The 23,535-nt window shown below is 39.2% G+C and overlaps 2 protein-coding genes across 5 annotated transcripts in view; one reads left to right on the top strand and one right to left on the bottom strand.

The window, feature by feature from the left end:
* The window catches only part of ASXL1 (ASXL transcriptional regulator 1), a 65,113-nt gene that overhangs the window by 10,143 nt on the left and 31,435 nt on the right, over positions 1 to 23,535 (bottom strand). For all 4 annotated transcript variants that reach the window (XM_043478807.1, XM_043478804.1, XM_043478806.1 and 1 more), the window contains exons 5-7: positions 1,053 to 1,173; positions 877 to 974; positions 210 to 303 (exon numbers count right to left, since the gene is read on the bottom strand). In XM_043478807.1, the coding sequence (XP_043334742.1) occupies positions 210 to 303; positions 877 to 974; positions 1,053 to 1,173 (313 nt within the window). The remainder of the gene's footprint in view (positions 1 to 209; positions 304 to 876; positions 975 to 1,052; positions 1,174 to 23,535) is intronic.
* LOC122448344 (transmembrane protein 256-like) lies at positions 2,182 to 2,616 on the top strand (the record flags this gene model as incomplete). Its single annotated transcript, XM_043479590.1, has 1 exon — positions 2,182 to 2,616. A coding segment is annotated over one exon (354 nt), but the record flags the coding sequence as incomplete, so codon positions are not given.

Genomic DNA, 23,535 nt, shown 5'->3' with positions numbered 1-23,535 from the left:
TCACGACCGCCCCGTGAGGCCAAGGGGAGGGCGCCCAGCGAAGCCCGCGCCAAAACCTAGGTCGGGTCTCACCACCATGGTGCGCCGCCTGTCAGAGGAGGGCTCCTGACTGCACTGGCTCGGCACTACCTAGGCCAGAAACTGCTGCCAGAGGGAGGCAGGCCCCAGGACCTGAGGAAGGAGCATCACAACCACGAGGTGACACGTACCTGATGCTGATTCCACGTGGGCCCCGTTTACCTTCAGAGGAGTCAGGACAACTCGAGGCAGCATTACCCCTGTCTTTTTCTTCTGTTTGTTTGCCTGTTTCCCCAGAGAGAATACAAAAGGAGCCTGGGTCACCTGCAGGTCACACCAGCTGTCCCTCTCGGACCACTGTCTCCCCCGCTGTCTTGTAAAACAGAATCAGTGTTCAACCCGCAGGGGCAGGTAATGTCGACAGCAGCAATGACTCAGGCTATGGAGCCAGGTGCCAGCCACCATGCCAAGCATCATCCCATACTGAAAAGAATGCACTGTTATCCCCAACTTACAGATAAAGAATCTACCCAAAGCTAGTGAGTGGTGGGCCACAATTCAACCTACTGACTCCCAAGCTCATGTTCTTTCTCCCCACTATTCTGCTTCTCCCTGGATGTTCCCAGGTTTTTCATAAATACAAACTAAATCATCCATCCATAGTAAAAAGAAAAAACAAACTGCTCTGTTCTCAGATCTACTGCCCACTTTCCCTAAGGCCCACTGTTAAATGATACTAACAGGTGGAGACCAAAGTGATTTTCTCCACACTTCAACACGCTCACTGAACATAGCAGGAAGAGTTCTATCTTATGCCTGCCTCTTTATCTACCCAGCCCAGTCACCAAGCACCCCCACCTGTGAGGAAGCTCTGTAGCTGTCCTTGGGGTTGGAAAGAGACCGACTCTGAGATTCCGTAGAACAGGAAGCATTAGAAGATGTTTCATCGAGAGAAACTGGAAGAGAGGGAAGTAAAGGCTAGTCCCCAGCTCGACTGTTTGTGGCTCTTCACCCGTCTTGTCAAAGGCACTTACCATCGTTTTCACCACTCACAGTGCTGGTTTCATTAGACCCACAGCTCTCCACATCAGCTGTGTCCTCTGGCTCCTCTCCCTCCACCACGGCTGGACTGCGAGACCACTGCAAGGCATCCTTCTGTGATAACAAGGCACGACTCAGGTGAGCAAAACCCTGCAGATCCTACAAGCGCAGCAGTCATTCCTAAATGTGTACTGCTTGTGCAGAAGCAGGATTTAGAATACTGTTTAAATTCCCATCCCTTTCTAACTGACCTCTTTCTTCGAAAGTTCTTTTCATACATACATCAAGAAATTTAGATATAACTTTGCATCTAATCATTCATTAAATATTTATGAGGTGCCTCCTATAAACTACACCATGCTAGTTTGGGGGCGGGACTAAGGAGAGGAATCAGAGCCCTGCCCCCAAATGAGCAGAGGAGAAAGTCCAAACTGCAACAGGAAGCACAGGGAAAGAAGAGAGCAGGGGCGACCCGGAACCGGGGGCACCTACTCACTGGGCTCGAGCAGAGGGCCGGGGGTACAGAACAGGGCTTAGGACCAGGGAGGCGAGCCTTCCCGGGAGACGGGTCACTTGAGCTGAGTTTTAAACAGCAGGCACGTGGGAAACTGGATGTGTGTGCAGGACAGAGGCAGCAAGAGGGCTGATGACTGTCATGACCCTGTGCTGAGGGATTAAGACGGATTTATTTTACAGTCTCTGAAGGATATTAATCAGGAGAATGATCTGAGTTTTAGGAATTTCATTCCATTAACCATGGGAAGCCTGGAGGCAGGAAGAAGAGTTAAGACTATGACAGAAAGCCCTAGAAAAGGATAAAGATCTAAAGTAAGACAGCGGGGAAAAGGTTAGAGTGTAGAGGAGAGTGCCACTCCAAATTTCATCTCCTAACAAACATTTCTTCCAACAGTGTCTGTTGTAGAGTCTCAAATCAATATCCATTTCCAAGGAAAACTTAAGAGCTATCTTGAAACCAGGAAGGAGTATGAATGAATACTGGGGGGTGGGGAGGAGGGGGAGCAGACAGACTGGGGTGGGGATGCCTTCTTTGAATAAAAGTATGTGAAAACAGAAAAGGCAAGGCTTCTTGTGGGGCCCAGGTGATGTTCATTAGGCGCGTGACCGTTGACAGCCATAGCCAGTCCCGGGGCTGCTTTCCACCGCCTGGGTGCCTTGTCCAGAGCTGGGGCCTTAGGCTTGGCCTCCTACGGGGCGCATGGAGCCCAGTTTCTGGATGCCCATAGGAAGGAGCTCTTTGACAAGTCCAACAAACACCGCTTCTTACACAGCCTGGCCCTGTTAGCGGTATCCCCGTGTAGAAAGCCCCTCTGGGCTGGGTTACTGCTAGCTTCTGGAACTACCTTATTCTGCACCACCTTTTACTACCAGGCTCTGAGGAGAGACCCCAGCTTCCAGAATTTGGCTCCTGTGGGAGGGAGCCTGCTACTCTTCGGCTGGCTTGCCTTGGCTCTTTGAGCTTTCTTGTGTTTAACTTCTGGGTACTTTTTTAAGAATTGGAGCAGGAAGGAATTAAAAGAGAAAGGCAAAAAAAAAAAAAAAGAAATAGGCAAAATCATGATTCTATCATTTAAAAATGTCATAAATTTACAAGGGAAACCCACAAAATTCTAACTCATTAATTCCATGGGTCCCTTGATCTATTATATAGTAGACCTTACTTATCTGCAGGTTTCTTTAACCTTCCATGATCAACCATGGCTGAGAAACATTAAATGGAAAGTAACAGAAATAAAACAATCCATCAGTTTCAAACCGCCCGCTGTTCTGAGTAGCGGGGTGCAATCTCATGCTGTCCAGGTCTGACTCCCACCTGGAAAGTGGACTGTCTCTTTGTCCAGCATATCCCGCCCGTTAGTCACTGGGTGGCCACTGCAGGTATCAGATCGACAGTCATGGTTATTGCAGCACTTGTGTTCAAGTAACTCTTATTTTACTTACTAATGGCCCCAAAGGCACACACAGTGGTGCTGGCACTCCTTACTCTGTCTGATTTAAACTTTTTATTGTACCTAATATAAAAATTAAACTTTCCCATAGGCAAGTATGTATAGGTATATATATACAGAGCTAGGTACTATCCACAGTTTGAGGCATCCACTTGGGGGGTCTTGGAACATACTCCCCACCAGACAATGGGGGACTACTGTAGTAAGTCTTCATCAATTTATTTTCATGAATTTAAGCCAATATCATTGACTTAAATTAATAAAAACAAAATGGCTTTTTATATCTTTATCTCTTTTCCTTACCAACCATAAATGTGCCTCAAGGATCAAAAGCTAAAGAGTACTTTTAGTATTAATCTTGCAATTATGCTTATTGGCTGCCATGTTCTTGAAATAATGCAATAAATTTATTCCCTCAATCATACAGGCAAACTAACATAAAGTATTCAATTTAATGGAGAAAAGAGGTTTATTAAATGTCAAAACTGACCCCAAAACTCCAGTTCTGGCAAAAGTGTAGGGAAATCACACATACTGTTGGTGAGTGAAAATGGTACACAAAGGTTCACATGCAGCCAGTGAGTCCAGAAATCTATGAGCAAAAATCTAAAAATGAGATGCTTTTTAACCCAACACCTCTAAGATTCACACAGGACATCATTTTAAAAAGGAAAAAATCAATCAGTTGAACATTAAAATTAATATTCTCTGTTCAGCAAATAACTCCATTGATAGAGTTGAGGAAGAGAGCTCCAATGAAGAACTTGTATCTAAACTGCCTAAGTCAATTAAAAAAAAAAAAAGCAACCCAGGGACTTCCCTGGCAGTCTGGTGGTTAGCACTCTGCACTTCCACTAAGGGGGCTCAGGCTTGATCCCTGGTTGGGGAACTAAGATCCCACATGCCATGAGGTGCAGTCAAAAAGAAAGAGAAAGAAAGAAGAGAAAGAAAGAAAAAGACAATCAGGAAGAAAAATAGGCGGACATAAATTAGGCACTATACCAAAGAGGGTATCTAAATGGCCAACGTTGACAGGAAAAGATACTGAACCTCACTAAGTAAGAAAGACACACCAAAAAAATGCAAATTAAAACCACAATGAAATGAAATCACATCCACAAGAATGGCTAAAATTAAAGTTTAACGATATCAAGTAGTGCTAATGAGGATGTGAACAAGGACACTGAAAATGGATTCAAGCATTTGAGAATGTAGTTTGGCATTATCTGACACAGTTAAAGATATAAACGTCCTATAACCCAGCAATGTCAGTCCTAGGTTTGAATTTCCTGGAGAAAGACATGCATGTCCACATAAGGAAGCATACCCAGATGTTCACGACAGCATCATCTGTAACTTCAGCTATAAACACAGTGCCCATCAACAGAATCACTACACGGACTGATCGATGACTATACTGACCAATACTCAATAAATGGATATTACACAATAATAAAAAAATCAATGAGCTACAGTTACTTACAACATGGATGAACTGAATACAGTACTTATGTAGAAGAATGTCCTTGAATCAATGTACACCCCTTGTGTCCTTTCCCTTTTTTAAAAAAAAACTGAGGGATAATTTACAAAGAGTGAAATGTATACCACCTGATTAGTTCTGACAAATGCATACCAAGATACAGACCATACCCAGAACCCCTACAAGTTCCCTTTGTGCCCCTTACTAGTCAATCCACACAAACATTGCCCCTCCCACCCAAGAGATAATGGTTGTTTCAATTTCTACCACTAAAAACTAGTTTTGCCTGTTTTTATTGTACGTGCAAAAACGGCATGCGGGATCTTAGTCTCCTGACCAGAGACGGAACCCGTGCCTGCTGCAGTGGAAGTACAGAGTGGTTCACCACTGGACCGCCAAGGAGGCCCCTCAGTCTCATGTCTGTGAGTCATCCATGCTGCTGTATACATCAGCAGTTCATTACAGCTTCAAATTTAAAGAAAAGCTGTAAGAATAAAAATAGTACAAAGACCACCTGCCATATAATTTTTACCCATGTTCACCTGTTAACACAAACAAATGTTTTTAAAATACAAATCTATTAGTTTGGAAGGGAACTGGCAAAGAGGCTAGTGATGGGGGTGGGGGGAACAATCAGCATTAATAAATAAAGCCAGATAAAATATTTTCCCATAAGTCAAATGTTTAAAAAAAAATCTATACTGTCTCTTGGGGAAGACTGATGGATCGAAGGGTTGTTTAACGTGTATTATTAAAAGCTAAGAACATACCAACTATTCAAGAGTATATTAGAATTCCTAACCAATGCATAGCAAAAAGAAACAAAAGGAAACTAGAAGAAATCAGAATATCATAATTTCTAAATAAGTATAATTAGCTACATTGAAGATCCAAGAGACTCCAAACTAGTATTCAGCAAAGATGTAAGATTCGAAATCACATCAAAAAAAAAAAAAAAAAAGCCAGTGATCCTAACATCAGCAATAATACCAATGATTAGAAAATGTAATTTATAACAAAGAACATAAGTTACTCTGAGATAAAGTTCACAAGAGAAACATATCCATTTTATGAAGAAAGGTCTAAAACTGAAATAAATGGAAAGCTATATCATGTTCTTGAATGTAAGATGCAACACTGTAAAGAAGTCAATTCTCTTCAAACTGACTAGCAGATTCAATGAAATTCAATAATACTCTCAGCTGAATTTTTTTTAGTAGTACTTAATTGTACAGGGACAAGCAATGGGCCACAAATAAGCAAAAGATATTTTCAAAAAGAAACAAGATAAGAGGCTCTGATTTTCAAAAAAAATAAAAACAAAGTTCTAGTAAATTAAAGGTGTGTGCTTCCCTGGTGGCTCAGACAATAAAGAATCTGCCTACCATGCGGGAGACCCAGGTTTGATCCCTGGGTCTGGAAGATCACCTGGAGAAGGGAATGGCAACTCCCTCCAGTATTCTTGCCTGGAGAATTCCATGGACAGAGGAGTCTGGCGGGCTACAGTCCATGAGGTTGCAAAGAGTCAAAACACAACTTAATGACTGACTATATACACAAATTAAAGGAGTAGATTAGCAGTGCTAGGGGGTGGGGAAGGGGAGAATAGGGAATGATTGCTCAAGGGTGTGGGGTTTCTTTACAGGGAATGAAAATGTTTTGGAATTAGATAATGGTGATGGTTGCACACAGTTATGAATATACCAAAAGCCACTGAACTGTACACTTTAAACAGGTAAACTATATGGTATGTGAGTTACATCCCAATAAACTTGGATAAAAAATTGCTTACTAAATTCAATACCTCTGAAAACATGAACAAATCTAATAAAAATTGGTAAAAATCAAATAATATTACAGTGTATAAAAAGTTTATAGATTCAAGTAAAACTTCATCATTAGACAATGGTCTATTACTATGTTTTAACTTTCTTATGTGAACACTAAAGGAAAACTAAAACTAGCAAAAAGCAACCTCTGTGTATGCTTGAGAAAAGGCTTTATCCTTTTTTAAAATATCTAATGTAAAATAAGTTCTTTGAATTTGAAATCCATTTGCATTATCACAAGCAATTTCAATACTACAGCTGTCAAAGAGAAAAGGAAGAGCTATTTTGAAAATGAACACACCCTTTGAATTTAAAGAGAAGAAATTGTCTGAGATCTCACTAATGACAAAAAAGTAGTTTCCATCAAGCAGAAATAAATTCCACCAACCAAAATAAATTGGTTGATGTGCCACTGATGGCTGCAAACAAACTTTCTAGTTGACAGGCCCATGATCCTTCCTTCCTCTGAAACCCCTGGGTCTAGATGTACTTTAGAAGTTAGGACTTCCTGAATTTCAGAATGGCAATGTATCATATTAACACCACCAGTAATCCATAATCACAGATGTTAATGTTTTTCGAATTAACACACATGTACATACCAAGTGAAATAAATAGGTTTAAAGTGTCCCTGTCAGTCTAGAGCAGAGATTTGCCACCAAATGAGTTCAGACAACCCAGGTTTTTACTACCAAATGAGTTAGGAATAAGTTTTTTCAATTCTCAAAATATTTCGTACTTCAGTACTGTTAATAAGGGATTTATTTAGTTGATGAGTCGTGTCAGCCTCTTTTGCTACTCTATGGGCTATTATATAGCCCACCAACATCCTCTGTCCATGGGATTTCCCAGACAAGAATACTGGAATGGGTTGCCATTTTCTTCTCCAGGGGATCTTCCTGACCCAGGGATCGAACCCCAGTCTCCTACATTGGCAGGATTCTTTACCACTGAGCCACCTGGGAAGACCAAACAAGGGATTACTAGACCATGGGGGATTCCCATGTAGCTCAGTCTGTAAAGCATCTGCCTGCAATGCTGGAGACCTGGGTTCAATTCCTGAGTTGGGAAGATTCCCTGGAGAAGGAAATGGCAACCCACTCCAATATTCTTGCCTGGGAAATCCCATGGACAGAGGAGCCTAGAGGGCGGGCTATAGTTCATGGGATCCCAAGAGTGGGACACGACTTAGCAATAATTTCTTTCTTCTTTCTAGACCATTAAAAAAGCACTTTTCTCGATAAAAATTTTCAAACATTTAGAAGTTTTATAATTCTACTTTTCTCACCAATAGATATAACATATAAAGAAAATGTAATGAAAGATTTTTGAGCCCCCCACAGACCACCTCCATTTTACCCATTAAAAGATAGAAAAGTCATCTCCTAGAAAAATGTCACACATTTGCATAAGAAGAGTACAAAAGTAAAAGGATGATCATTACAACAGTTTTACCATTACAGTTTGTAACTGGGCAAAACTGGAAAAAAATGTGAAAAATCTAAATGTCTATAACTGGGTACTGGATAGATAATATTGGTATGATATACTACTAAACGGTAGATAAGAGGAATAAAAAATACATCTATATAAACAAAGCACACATTTTTCATGGATACATATGAATAAGAAGGATGCACTTTAAACTGATGACAATCTTTGGTTGCTACTGGGAAGGAACAAGGGCCACAGGCTTGAATGGCATGAATAAGGGTAGGGTTTGGTGTGGAAGTCAAAGGCATTTCCCACTTTCTCTGCACAAAAGCTGCAGCTCCCATTTAAACAGGGTGAAATGAACACACACACAGCTCTCTGCAAATTCCTGCAGCCTCATTTGGAATGGCTGTATTTTAAAAGATATAAACACACAAAGAGAAAGAAGGAAGAAAAGGCAGCACATGAGAACTATCAACAGAATTCTAGAAGATGAATAGCAGGAAGACAAGTGACTGAATACTCAGCAAGGAAGTCTAAGACCGCAGAAGGAAAAGTCACAATGAGCAAGCCAGTTGTACTGTAAAATCCCCACAGGGACAGGAATTAAGAGGTACCAGGAACCACTGCAGACAGAGGTGAGGCATGGGAATGAAAACAAGAGAACTGGCTGGAATTCTAAGAAGTTAGACCTCTCAGATCTCCTCTCTGTCCCCAGTCAGGCAATACCCTCCTCTGGGTCCAGAAGAAAACAGGAGACTTATATTCTGAATGGACTAAATCAGAGAGGTTCTGGAATAGAGGGCTTCCCACATGGCACAGTGGTAAAGAACTTGCCTGCAATGCAGGAGACCAGGGTTTGATCCCTGGTTTGGGAAGGTCCCTTGGAGAAGGGAATGGCTACCCACTCTAGTATTCTTGCCTGCAGAAGTCCATGGACAAAGGAGCCTGGCAGACTACAGTCCCTGGGGTCCCAGAGTCAGACACAACTGAGAGACTAATGCTTTTCTGGAACAGAAGACAGTAGCTCAAGGAGTACGGAGAGAGTGAGGTGCCACACTCCATAAGCCAAAGTATTAAGTCAAAGACCTGCACAAAATGCTGACCCCACTAGTTCTCTCCTTCAACTCGACTCCCAAAGCTCTCCCAACAGTGGCAGCCCTACAACTCCAACCCCGGCCTGCTCTCTGCTACCTGGAAAATGGTGACCAGCCGAAGAAAAAACACCTTCAAGGTACAGATAACGGGGGGAATTTAAAAAACACAATACACAGGTCCCAACTCGACGCCAGTCGACAAGTAGTGCCCGCAACACAGAACGTGTCAGTTTTCACCGTGAGTGATCTGTCAGGGACCACCAGATAAGTACGCACTACTGTTACATGAAGCCTAGCAACCAAAATAAACATGAGGAGGAACTGAAAGAAAACAGAGACAATGACGCTCCCACAACAAATACCCTCAGAAAGACAAAGACAAGTACAAAATGCTACTTTAAAAAAATAAAATGAAGAAACATCTGAGAACATGAGCAATGTGCTAGTAATTTAAAATAATACCCCCCCCAAAAAAATCAGCAACAACCTATAGGTTATTTCCCAGAGAAGTGACTCAAAGGAATAAGAGAATAGGCTGCATCAAGAAAAGTCCCACATACAACAAACAGAAGTTCCAAAAAGAGAAAACAGAAAAGGATAGTAAGACGATAGTAAGTTTTCCCAAAATTAAAAGACCTGAGTCTCCAGGTTTAATAAAGCAAAATGCCCAGCACAATGAATGGAGAAAGATCCATTCCACAGCATGACCCCACACTTCCAATGCAGTGGGCACAGGTTCAATCTCTGGTCAGGGAATTAAGATGCAGTGTGATGTACCCCAAAACAAACAAACAAAAAAACCCCACAATGTATCCTAGAAATCACTCTTTCATTTTATAGATATTCCTCCTGATTCTCTTCTCAGCTGTATAATGCTCCACGATGCAAACATACCAAAGTTTGTTTATGCAACTACTTCCCCACATGAAGGCATTTAGATGGCTTTTAAATATTTTACAAACAGAAACACGACTGCCTTGAATAACCTTGTGAATCTGTGCTTTTATATTATTGAAGGTGTGTCTTCAGGGTAAATTCTTGAAGTAGAAATGATGAACCAAGAGGTAAATGTAAAAATAACTTGTTAACAGCCAAGTTGCCCTCAAAAAAAGTTGTAGTGATTAGTGTTCCTAAAGCGAAGTATGACAATGCCTGTTTTCCCATAGCCTTAAAAGGAGAAAACATTGTGATACTTTAAATTTTGTTGCTTTATGTGTTCCAAGTAACACAACCACACTGAAGGAGGGCAAGGGTGGATCTAAAGCAAGTAGCAACTCCTGAAGGTAATATTTTAACTATATACACATAGACTGGCAATTCTGGAAGCATTAAATGTTTATTCTAGAACTTAGCAAATAAGTAGATACAAAGTAGATAAAGTAGGGAGTCAAACCTAAATTTAAGAGTCAAAAAATACAAAGCTTCTATAGAAGAAACTGTGGTAAATATTCACTGGCCAAGAAAGATTTCTAAAAAACACCAACTTTATCCTTTAAAAATGTTGATAAAATTATAAAATTTGCAATTTCTCAAAATTGCAGATTTCTAATCAAAGACAGCTTAATAAAAATGAAAAGGCAGGGACTTCCCTGGTGGTTCAGAGGCTGGACACTGTGTTTTCACCGCCATGGCCCTGGGTTTGATCCCTAGTCAGAGAACTAAAACCCCACATACTTTTGGGGGGGGGGGGCAGATCTTAAAAAAAAAAAAGTCAGACAGCAGACTGGGAAAAATATCTGCAATACGTGTATCTGACAAAGGACTTATACCCATAGCATATTGTTTTTTTTAATCTACAAATGAAAACCAAAATGACTATACTTTAACTTTAAAAAGGAAAGCGCTGCTATTTTCTTCCTTCCATTAGGTGTGTGTGTGTATGAGAAAGGTGGAGAGAGGAGACCCAGTGGCCAAGAGTAGGATGTCAGAGTCTGAGTGGGGAATAGAAGGTAGTTACATTTGAGGGTAGCATGTATGGTGTGGGAGTGAGAGCTCAAGAAGGGTGAATGAAACTCCCAAACAACGGATGACAAGAGGCAGTGAATCAAAGCTCAAGTTGGATGAAGAGGGTGTTTATATAAGAAGGGAGGGTGTGTGTGTGTGTGTGTGTGTGTGTACGCGCGGGGTGCAGAGGTTGGAGTTTGTGCAGATGGGTCCATCATCTATGGGGGCCAAGCAGGAGACGGAGTTGGAGTCTAAGATGGGTCAAGAGGTCATGTTCATGAGGGAAGGGCAGCAACAGTGATAGAGATTAATTATCTAAGAAACTGGGAAGATTAAACAAGTAAATATATTAAGAGATATATTAGAGGCACGTATATAAATATATGCAAATATTCCTTAGCCTCCTCTCAGTGAGAGGAACTGGGATCAACAACACCCCAATGACAGCAAGCATATCTAGAACCTAGATCTTGGCTTCTAAATACCACTACACAATAAAAGAACCAGTGTCAAGGCAGGCAAGGTACACAGTGAGCCTAAACCATCTTTTGCCAGAAAGATGCATCACTCCAAGAATGATGGGAATATGTCAAAGGGACACAGAACCCAGACTGACGAAACTCCCACCAGCCAAACCAGGGACAATATGAACATCCGCGACCAGAGTAGCCCCCGCTCACTGTGACTAGAGAAAGCCCATGCACAGCAATGAAGACCCAGTGCAGTCATAAATAAATTAATAAGTTGTAACACAATGAATGAAACAGAAAACTAGGATATCATATTGATATAAATAAACCAAAATTTAGAATGGTATATCACACACAGTTTCAAACCCCTCCCACAAAATAGTTATTCAAAGTGGGGGGAAGAGGAGCTTTACAGGTATGAAATCTGGCAGATGCTTCTTAACCAAGTGACATCCTTAGTAACAGGACAAGTTAAAATAATGAGCAAACAGAGGATGCACTAAGCAGCGTCACTTCTCTGATGTGCCTGATACAGGTGCATAGCTTGACTCATGAGTAAACCTAAAACCCAAAATGGACCACATTTTATGAAGTAAGTATGAAATAATCTTCAAAAGAGTCAAGGTCAAGAAAGTCAAGGAAAGATGAAGGAACTTTTCTAGACTGAAGGAGACCAAAGATTTACAGCAACTACATACAACATGTAAATTCTGAACTAGATTCTTTAGGCATAAAGGACATTACAGGGACAATTAAGCAAAACTTAAATGGAATCCAAAGAATAGATGGCAAAAATGCCTCAATGTAATTTTTTGAATTTGATACATGTATTAAGAACATGTAGCAGATGTCCTTAATTGTAAAGTTATACATTTAAGTGTTGTAACAAGGCTCTAAAATAGTTCCAGAAAAGTGATGGTTTTTGCACTGTACTTAAAATTTTTTGAAAGCTTATCATTGTTAAAAAATAAATGTATTTTTTAAATGGGAAAAACTTTAATAGACAACTTACATAAGATGACACGAATGATCAGTAAGAACATGAAAAGGTGCTCAATATCACTTATCATGAAAAATATCAATTAAAATGAGGTATGTGTAAAAAATAATATATTCATCAACACAGTATAATTTTTCACAAAATTCAATACACATTCATGACAAAAACTTTCCGCAAACTAGGAACAGAATAGAATCTTCTCAACTTGATAAAGAGCATCTACAAATATCTATAGCTAACAGCACACTAATGATAAAAGACGGAGTATGCTCACTCACTCAGTGGTGCCCAACTTTTTGCGACATGGACTGCAATCCTCCAGGCTCATCTGTCTATTAGACTTTCCAGGCAAGAATACTGGAGTGGGTTGCCATTTCCTTCTCCAGGATATCTTCCCAACCCAGGGGTCAAACCAGCATCTCCTGTATTGCTTTCCCACTAAGACTGAGAAGAAGGCTAGGATGTCCACACTCACCACTCCTATTTAACATATCACCTGAAATCCAAGTCAGTGAAATCAGACAAGAAAAGGAAACAAAAGGCACACACATCAGAAAGAATACATACATAACTGGCCCTATTCACAGATAACATGACAATCTACACAGACAATCCCAAGGAATCTAAAGGAAAAACTCCTAGAATAGGTGAATTTATCACATTCACAGGATATAGGCCAACATTAAAAAAAAAAAAATCAATACTGTCTATATGCTAGCAATCAACAATTAGAAACAATTAGAAACCAAAACTAAAAGCACCATACTATTTACAAATTAAGGTACGTATCTAACAAGTCATGTATAGACTCTGCATACTAAAACCCAAAACTGTTGATGAAAATATCAAAAACAATCTTAAGTAAATGAGAAGTCATACCATCCATAAAATGGGAGAGTCAACACAGTTGCCATTTCTCCCCAAACTCATCTATTGGTTTAATATATTTACTACTAAATTCTCAAAATATTTTGTAGATATAGTTAAGACAGTTCTACATGGAAAGGTAAAGATACCATAATAGGTAAAACAGTTCTGAAGAATAAAATTGCAGGATATCACATCACCTGATTTCACAACTTACCGTATGGCCATACAACAGTAATCAAGACAACGTGGTACTGACAGGAAAAGGCACACAGGTATAAATGGAACAGAGACCAAAAGCAGAACCATATACAGCATACAGCCAACTCATTTTTTACAGAGGTGGAAAACAACTTAGGGGCTTCCAAGGTGGCTCAGTGGCAAAGAATCCACATGCCAATGCAGAAGACACAGGTTCAGTCTCCTAGTCGGGAAGATCCCCTGGAGAAGAAAATGGTAAGCCACTCCAGTATTCTTGCCTGGGAAATCCCATGGACAGAGGGGCCTAGCAGGCCACAGTCCATGGGGTTGCAGTCAGACACAACTTAGCAACTAAACAGCAACAACAAACATTATCAGAGTTGTATTTTAGAGTCACTCTGACAGGAATCTGAACACTGCATTACAGATGGCGAAGAGTCTGAGAGCACTAATTAAGAAACTAATGCAGTTGTTAGGCCTGGGGTAACTACTGCCTGAGTAAGAATGTCAGAACTGTAAGGAAAAAGACTGTTATGAGCACTAAGTAAGAATGAATGAAAGGAACACATATAGGCCATTTCCATAAAAGAAAGAAAAGGAAATAAGAAAACATGTATCTATGTATCTTTATAAAAATAAACACAGGAACCATAAACTCCACCTCCAAATCACTGCAGATGGTGACTGCAGCCGTGAAATTAAGAAGCTTGCTCCTTGGAAGAAAAGCTATGACCAACCTAGACAGCATATTAAAAAGCAAAGACATTACTTTACCAACAAAGGTCTGTCTAGTCAAAGTTATGGTTTTTCCAGTAGTCATGTACGGATGTGAGAGTTGGACTATAAAGAAAGCTGAGCACCGAAGAATTGATGCTTTTGCACTGTGGTGTTGGAAAAGACTCTTGAGAGGCCCTTGGATTACAAGGAGATCCAACCAGTCCCTCCTAAAGGAAATCAGTCCTGATTGGAAGGACTGATGCTGAAGCTGAAACTCCCAATACTTTGGCCACCTGATGTGAAGAACTGACTCACTGGAAAAGACCCTGATGCTGGGAAAGATTGAAGACGGGAGGAGAAGGGGACGACAGAGGATGAGGTGGTTGGATGGTATCACTGACACAACAGACATGAGTTTGAGCAGGCTCCAGAGTTGGTGATGGACAGGGAAGCCTGGCGTGCTGCAGTCCGTGGGGTGGCAAAGTGTCAGACATGACTAAGCAACTGAACTGAACTGAACAGCTTAAAAGCAAGACTCAAAAGGATACATTTCTAAGTAACTTTATCTGCATTTCAGAACAAAGTTCAAAAATATTTAACATGAATACAAAAATATCCAGAATCCAAGGTTAAAAATGTTTGTCATCCAATAAAAAATTATTAGGAATGCAAACCAGAGGAATTTAACCCATAATGACAAGAAAAATAAATAGAAACAGACACCAAAATGACACATGGCTGGACTATTGAAGAGTCTATTGAAAGTTATTACAAGCAAACTTTGGAGATACTGTGAGTGTGGGTTCAGTTCCAGACCACTGCAATAAAGTGATTATCACAATAAAGCAGGTCACACCAAGTTTTTCATTTCCCAACGCATATAAGTTATGTTTATGCTACACTGTAGTCTATTAACTGTGTGACAGCATTATGTCTAAAAAAATAATGTACTTATCTTAATTTAAAAAAAAACTTAAATGTTTAAAAAATGCTAACCATCACCTAAGACTTCATCAAGTCATTATCTTTTTTGCTGGTGGAGGGTCTCACCTTGATGTTTATAGCTAGACTGGTCAGGATGGTGGTTAAAAACTAGAGTGGCCACTGCAATTTCTTAAAATAAGACAATAAAATATGCCACATCAAAAGAGTCTTTCTTTCATGAAAAATTCTCCATAGCAGGTAATGCTATTGGATAGCATTTTACCCACAGCGGAACTTCTTTCAAAATTGGAGTCAATCCTCTCAAACCCTGCCACTGCTTTACCAACTAAGTTTATGTAATATTCTAAATCCTTTGCTGTCATTTCAACAATGTTCACAGCATCTTTTCCATGAGTAGACTCCACCTCAAGAAATCACTTTCTCTGCTCATCCATAAGAATCAACTCTTCATTTGTTCAAGTTTTATCATGAGATTAAAGCAGTTCAGTCCCACCTTTAAGCTCCACTTCAAATTCTAGTTCTCTTGCTGTTTCCATCATATCTGCATTTATTTCCTCCACTAACGTCATGAATCATTCAAAGTCATTCATGAGTGTTGGAATCAACTTCTTTTAAACTCCTGCTTATTTATTATCAGTATTTTGACCTCTTCCCATGAATCATGGAATGTTCTTAATGGCATCTAGAATGGTTAATCCTTTCCAGTTTACTTTGCCAATCCTTTCCAATTTACTTTTCCAGGACCCATCAGAGTAGTAACTATCTATGGCAGCTTTATCCTTACAAAATTTCTTAAATAGTAAAATTTGAAAGTTAAAATAACTCCTTCATCCATGGCTATAGAATAGATGCTGTGTTGAAACAGATGCATGAAAACACTAATCGTGTTGCACATCTCCATCAAAGCTCTTGGGAGACCAGGCACATTGTCAACAAGCAGTAATATTCTGAGTTTTCTTTTCCTGAGCAATAGTGGATTTAAAGTGTTCAGCAAACTGTTACAAACAGATCTACTCTCACCCAGGCTCTGTTGTTCCATTTCTAGAACACAGAGTAGATTTAGCATTAATTCCTCAGGGCCCCATGATTTTCAGAATGGTAAATGAGCACTGACTTTAACTTAAAGTCACTAGCTACATTAGCCCCTAGTAAGAGTCAGCTTATCCTTTAAAGCTGAGCTTTGACTTCTCTTCTACAGCTATGAAAGTTCTAGATGGCACCTTCCAACAGAAGGCCATGGTTTATAGCCACCTTCATTACTTATCTTAGCAAGATCTTCTGGATAACCTGCTGCAGCTTCTGCATCAGCACTTGTGGCTTCACCTTGCATTTTTATGTTACAGAGGTGGGCTTCTCTTCTCAAACTCAATAAACCAACCTCTGCTGGCTTCAGACTTCTCTTTTGCAGCTTCCTTACCTCTCTCAGTCTTCACAGAACTGAAGAAAGCTGGGCCACATTCTGGATGAGGCTTTGACTTAAGGGAATGTTGTGGCTGGTTTGATTTTCTATCCAGACCACTTAAGAATTTCTCCACATCAGCAATAAGGCTGCTTTGCTTTCTTATCATTCCTGTGTTCACTGGAGTAGCACTTTTAATTCCTTCAAGAACTATTCTTTCGAATTCATAACCTGGCTAATTATTTGGCACAAGAGATCTAGTTTTTAGCCTATCTTGGGTTTTAACATGCCTTCTTCACTAAGCTTAATCATTTCAAGTTTTTGACTTAAAGTGAGAAACACATAACTCTTTCTTTCACACAAACACTTAAAGAGGCCATTGTAGGATTATTAATTGGCCTAATTTCAATACTGTCATGTCTCAGGAACAGGGAGTCCCAGGGAGGAGCAGAGAGACGGGCGAACAGCTAGTCAGTGGAACAGTCAGAACAGAGAGAACCCTTACTAAGTTTGCAGTTTTATCTGGGCACAGTTCATGGCACCCCCACAACAATCATAACAGTAACATCAAAGATCACTGATCACCATAACAAATAATAGTAATAAGAAAGTTTAAAATATTGCTAAAATTAGCCAAATGTGACACGGAGATATGATGGGAGCAAATGCTTTTGGAAAAATGATGCGAAAAGACTTGCTCGAGCAAGAGTTGCCATAAACTTTCAAGTAAAACAAAACAAAACACATTCCATGCAAAGCACAATAAAGCAAGGCACAAGGTATGTCTATATAAGTATATTTCATGTGATGAAAATTAAGCACATTAAGCAGAGACATGTAAAATATAAACAACACCCAAACAGACCGAACACTACAGAAAAAAAAGATTGGTGACAATGAGGATGTAGCAGCAGAAAGTATCCAAAACAAAACGAGAAAAAAACAGAAACAGTGCATCAGTAAGTTTTGAAACAATCTCAAGTGATCAAACTATAAATTATAGGCCCCAAAGGGGGAGGGTAGAAGTCAGAGAAAAATATTTGAAGAAATAATAGCTGATTATTTATCAAATTTGACCCAAGAAATGTAATAAAACCCAGGCAACAGGAAACATGAATGAAATCACGTTAAGGCACACTGTAATGAAACTGCTGAAAAGCAGTAACAAAAAGAAAATCTTAGGAAAATGCTGACAATCTAGGACTCCACACTTTGACTGCTGTGGGTCCAGGTTCGATCTCTGCTCAGGACACACTAAAGATCCCAAGTGACACAACTAAAAGATCCTGCCTGCTACAACTAAGACCTAGCACAGCAATAAATAATAAGATAAATTATAAATAAATAATAAGATAAATAATTTATAAATTATTTTATACATAATAAAAAATTTTTAAAGAAAACCTTAAAAAGGAGAAGAAAAAGATACTTAGGAACAAAGATTAAAATAAGAGTACACATCTCATCAGAAATAATGGAAGCCAGAAACAGAGGAGCAAATCTTCAAAATACAGAAAGAAAAAAATTATCAATGAAGAATTCTGCAGCAAGTGAAAAATATCCTTCAAGAAAGAAAGAGAAAAAAAAAAAAAAAAAGAAAGAAAGAGAAATAATTTTTCAGACACACCAATGCTTTAAAATACCATCACCAGCAGACTTGCACTACAAGAAACATTAAAGAAAGTCCTTCTGGCAGAATGAAAATTTCAGATAGGCAATAAAGAACACCAGACATTTCTTAAATCTCTCAAAAAGATTCTTAAAAGGACTGTTTAAATGAAAAATAATAACAATGTACTGTGGCGTTTGTAACATATGTGGAAGTAGAGCGTATGACAACAGCAGTACAAAAACCTCGGGGGTGGGGAGTGGAAGTTTATTGCTATAAGGTTCCTAAAATACGTAAAGTGGTATAGTATTACTTGAAGGCAAACTGTGATGTTAAATATCTATACAATAAATACTAAAGTAACCACTAAAACTAAGAGACAGGAGAAAAAAATATATTTTTAAAAAATCCATAATGCAAAAGAAGGCAGAATAAGAAAAAAGGAACAAAGAATAGATGACACAAATAGAAAACAACTAACAAGATAGTAGATTTAAACTATAACATCAGTAATCATACTAAATGTAAATGGTCTACACACTCAACAAAAAGGCAGACGTTAACAAACTGCATAAAAGCAAGATCCAACTATAAACAAACCTACCAAAATACTCATATGAATTACAAAGACACTGGCTAAAAGAAAAAGGAAAAAATACATACCACGCAAACATCAATCAAAAGAAGGCAGGAGTGGTTATATTATTATGAGATAAAGCAGATTCTAGAGCAAAGAATATTACCTTTGCTCCAGAAATGATAAAGATGATCATTTCAAAATAACAGAGGAATCAGTTCATCAAGAGGAACCTAAATGTTTTTTGTGCCTTTTAAAGTGAAAGTGAAGTCACTCAGTCGTGTCCAACTCTGCGACCCCATGGACTGTAGCCTACTAGGCTCCTCCATCTATGGGATTTTCCAGGCAAGAATACTGGAGTGGGTTGCCATTTCCTTCTCCAGGAGATCTTCCCAACCCAGGGATTGAACCCAGTCTCCCACATTGTAGGCAGATGCTTTACCATCTGAGCCACCAGGGAAATACCGTGCTTTTTAAAGTGAATTTTAAAATACCTTAAGTAAAAACTGGTGAAACTAAAAGAAATACATAAATCCACAATTAGAGATTTCAATATCCCCTCCCTATATAGTTATAATGCTAGCATAAGTGGATAGAAAATCAGTTAAGATGAGTAAGAATATACGTAGATTTGAAAAGCACTATCCACCAACAACCTAATCAACATTTACAGAACCCACCATTCCACAGCAGAATATACACTGTTTTCAAGTACACGTGGAACATTTATCCAGACAGACTGTATTCTGGGCCATAATACAAGCCTCAATAAATTTAAAAGGATTCAAATCATACAAGGTATGTTCTCTTACCACAACAACAACAACATTAAAAATCAGTAACAGAAAGATCTCTGGATATTTCCCAAATATACTGAAACTAAATATCAACTTCCAAATAACCAGTAATTTAAAGAAGCAATAGAAAAATTATAAAGGTATTTTGAACAGAATAAAAATACATCAAATTTTGTTGTACACATTAAATGCTTACGTTAGGAAAGAGGGACGTCTCAAATAAATACCTCAGCTTCCATCATGAGAAAAATGGGAAGAAGGGGGCACATTAAACCAAAATCAAGCGTAAGAAAGAAAATCATAAAAACAAGCAGAGATCAACAAAACAGAAAACAGAAAAACCATAAAGAAGAGCTAAAAAAACTAAAAGCTGATTTTTCAGGTAATTACTAAAACTGGTGAACGACTAGGCAGATTAATAAAGACAGAGACACAAATCACCAGTATCAGGAGGACAGCAGTGACATTATTACAGATCCTACAAATATTAAAAAGATAAGGAAATAAATATTATAAACAGCCTTATGACAATAATTTTGACAATCTGGATGAAAAGGACACAAACTACTAAAACTCATCCAGGAAGAAAGAGATAACCTAAACAGCTCTAAGTCTATAAAAGAAATTGAATTTATAATTAAAAATCTCCAACTTCAGATGGCTCCATAGGTGAACTCTATTTAAGGAAGAAATAATAGCAATTCTATAAAAAACTCTTTCAGAAAATCTAAAAAGAAAAGATAGTTTCCAATTGCTATAATCTGAATGTGTCCCCCACAACCTCTTCCAAACTCAAATACTGGAATCCTTATGTCCAATGTGACAGTACTCAAAGGTGGGACCTTTGAGCTGTGATTAAGGCATGAAGTGGATTATTAGTGACCTCATGAATGGAATCAGCGCTCTTATAACCATGTGATGGTACAACAAGAAGTCCGCAACTTAGGGGACTTCTCTGGCAGTCCAGTGGTTAAGACTCTGTACTTCCAGTGCAGGGGACACAGATTCAATCTCTGGTTGGGGAACTAAGATCCCACATGCTATGCGGCAAAGCCAAGGGAAAAAAAAAAGTCTGCAACTCAGAAGAGGGCCCTCATCCTACCATGCAGGACCCTTGGATCTTCTAGCTTCCATAATGGTGAGAAATAAATTTCTGCTGTTTATAAGCTACCCCATCTGTGTTATTTTGCTACAGCAACCCAAAGACACTAATTCATTCTGTAAGAACAGCATTATTCTCACATGAAAAGAAAACTGCAGTCCGATACACCTCATAAACATAAATGCATATATTTCCATTGCTAACAAATGTTAACAATAGTTGAATCTGGGTAAATGGGATAAGGGTATTTTTGCAGTATTTATTTTATCCGTTGCAACTTTTCTGTGAGTTGAGAATTATTTCCAAATAAAAAGGATTTTTTTACAAATAACGATACATGAAAATACCACTAGCCCAGTTCCTGGAACAAATAAAGAGCTCAATAAATGCTAACTATAATATAATCACCTAACTCAACTCCTCATATTATAGATGATGAAACTGAGGCTCAGAGAATAAGTAATTTATCCAAAGTCATTCTATTAGTTAATGACTAAGTCCAGTCTCTAGGTTCAGCCTTTCCCCTACTCCCTGACCACCACAGACACAATTTCATAATGACTCACTAACTTGTTTAAAACAGAACAAAACTGGGAAATACATTTCTGGTTCTTTTTCTAATTATGTCGTAATATGCCTAAAGGAAAAATATCTCGACCATACAAACAAGCCATTTTGTGGAACTTCACCAAAAGTTTAGGATGAGAAAGGAGAAGAAGAAGGTGAGACCTTGGTCTGAGTTAAATAGATAAGATAAACAGACTGATCAGAGAGGAAAATTAGGAGATAATGAGAGACTGTGAACTAAAATATATACCCTGATTCTGTCAGGGTAAGAGAAAAGATAGGATTACTATGAGAAAGGGGTAACGTGATCTAGCAGCTAACTGCATGTAAAAGAAGAAAAAGAAGTCAGGAGTAACTCAGCTTCTGAGTCTGGGTTACTGAGAAGACAGTGAGGGCATAGACAGAAGCAGGAAACCTAAGAGGAAGGCTGATCTGTGATGCCAGAAAGAGGACACTAGATAAAGACAAAGGTGAAGCTGTGATAACAGTGGAATCTTTGCATGGAAATGTCCTTTTGGGTATGCGGATCTGGAATTCTTGAATTACAGACAGAACTTTGGGCATTTGCCCACTCGGCTATGATAGCTGAAGATTAGATCACTAGGGACTTCGCTGGCAGTCCAGTGTTTAGACTGTGCTTTGAATCAGGGTGCGTGGGTTCAATCCCTGGTGCCCAGGCATGTGGGAACGAAGATCCCACATGCCAAGGGGCACAGATTAGATCACTTAAAGAAAAAAAAAAAAATGAAGAAAATCTTGGGAATTCTGCGGAGGCCCAGTGGTCAACACTTGGCTCTTTCACTGCCCGGGTTCAATCCCTGGTTGGGGAATGAAGACCCTCATAAGCCATGTGGTACGGGAGAATTAAAAAGAAAAAACAATAAAGAAAAGATGAGGAATCTTTTCTCTATCCCAAGACATATTTAAACTCAGAAAACAACACTGGGCCACTGCAGTGATTCTTTCCCATAAGAACAAATGATGAGGAAGAACTGTGCTATAGCCCAAGGCAATCAAATCACTCTGATCAATCAAACTGCAAAGGGCCATTAATGACGTCAACTGATATATCCTTGTTATACATCTAACACAGTGCTTTGTGAGTGAGGTGAAAAATCCCAACGACACCACAGTTGAATCACTAGTAATATGATTCTGACAGAACTCAGAAATTTCTATGTTTTAGTGAGTTACACTTGTTTTACAGGATGTAACAAGTGAGCAAATGTGTCACGGATCTTCCAGTGAACATGACAGACAGGCCTGATGCAGCAGCACTTATCTCTCAATCCAAATATGTAGAAAAACTGTGCAAAATACAACACACACAAATTGGCAAGCCCAAAAGCAAGACAGGAAATTCCCTGAGGCTAGATACAAGCTACAGGGCCAAACAACTCACAGGGCTACTAAAACCAGATGTAAGACTTAGGGTTTGGAGCCGGTGTTCCTGAAAGAAACTAAGAGACAAGAAATTGAAAATGAGTCAGATGCATAATATACCAAAGCCACCAAAAAACTACACAGGAATAACATGAACTCTCATTTCCAGTCCCTGAAATAGAAGTCTCCCATTTGCCAGAAGTCAAGAGGTAAAAAAATAACCTCTGAGAAGACGAAACTCCATCATCACAAGTATGAGTTCCAAAAATCACTGTACCCAACAGTCCAGGGGCCCCAGGCCAAGAAATCAGCCTACCACAGGGCTCATTCTACAGAAACCCGCCGGGTTCAGGAAAAGCTCAGAACTCCCTTACACGGACACCTCCACACACACAACACAAAAGAACAAATTCCACAGATGATAAGCTTATAAGTCAAAAACTTACAACTATATAAAGAAATGAGCCATCCAAGACAGGAAGGATTTTCAGTAGACACAACAAATAGGCAAATTCAGGCCTCCGGATCAAAGTGCAGAAATAAAGTTAAGAAGAACAGGACAGAATGAGCATCACACGAATTTCAAAAAGAATCAGAAAATCTAGAAATGAAAATGTGATTATAAAGCAGAATGCTCTGGCAAAACTAAATTAGTAAACTTTATCTGAAATTAGTATTCTTGATCTGAAACAACCTCACAGAATGTAGCATGAAAAAACAGAGATGGAAAATATGAAAGCATTGAAGATAGAATGAGAAGCTTTAACACACTGAAGTATCAGTAAGTATCAGTCTCAGAAGAGGAAGCAAGAAAGACGATATTCAAAGATGTACTGGGGACTTCCTAGTGGTCCAACAGTTAAGAATCCGCCTTCCAAGGCAGGGGTCATCAGTTCAATTCCTGGTTGGAGAAGTGAGATCCCACATGCCACGGGGCAATTAAGCTAGTGAGCTACAACTATTGAGCCTGTGCTCCGGTGAGCGACAACAAGGGCCCACACCCAGCAATGAAGACCCTGTGTGCAGCAACTAAGACCGAACACGGCCAAAAACAGATAAATACAATTAAATAGAGAAAGAAAAGGAAA

Source organism: Cervus canadensis, chromosome 10, assembly GCF_019320065.1.
Source record: "Cervus canadensis isolate Bull #8, Minnesota chromosome 10, ASM1932006v1, whole genome shotgun sequence".
NCBI classification, from domain to species: Eukaryota; Metazoa; Chordata; class Mammalia; order Artiodactyla; family Cervidae; genus Cervus; species Cervus canadensis.
Note: the sequence above shows the minus strand (reverse complement) of the source record. Positions and strands in the feature narration are given on the sequence as shown.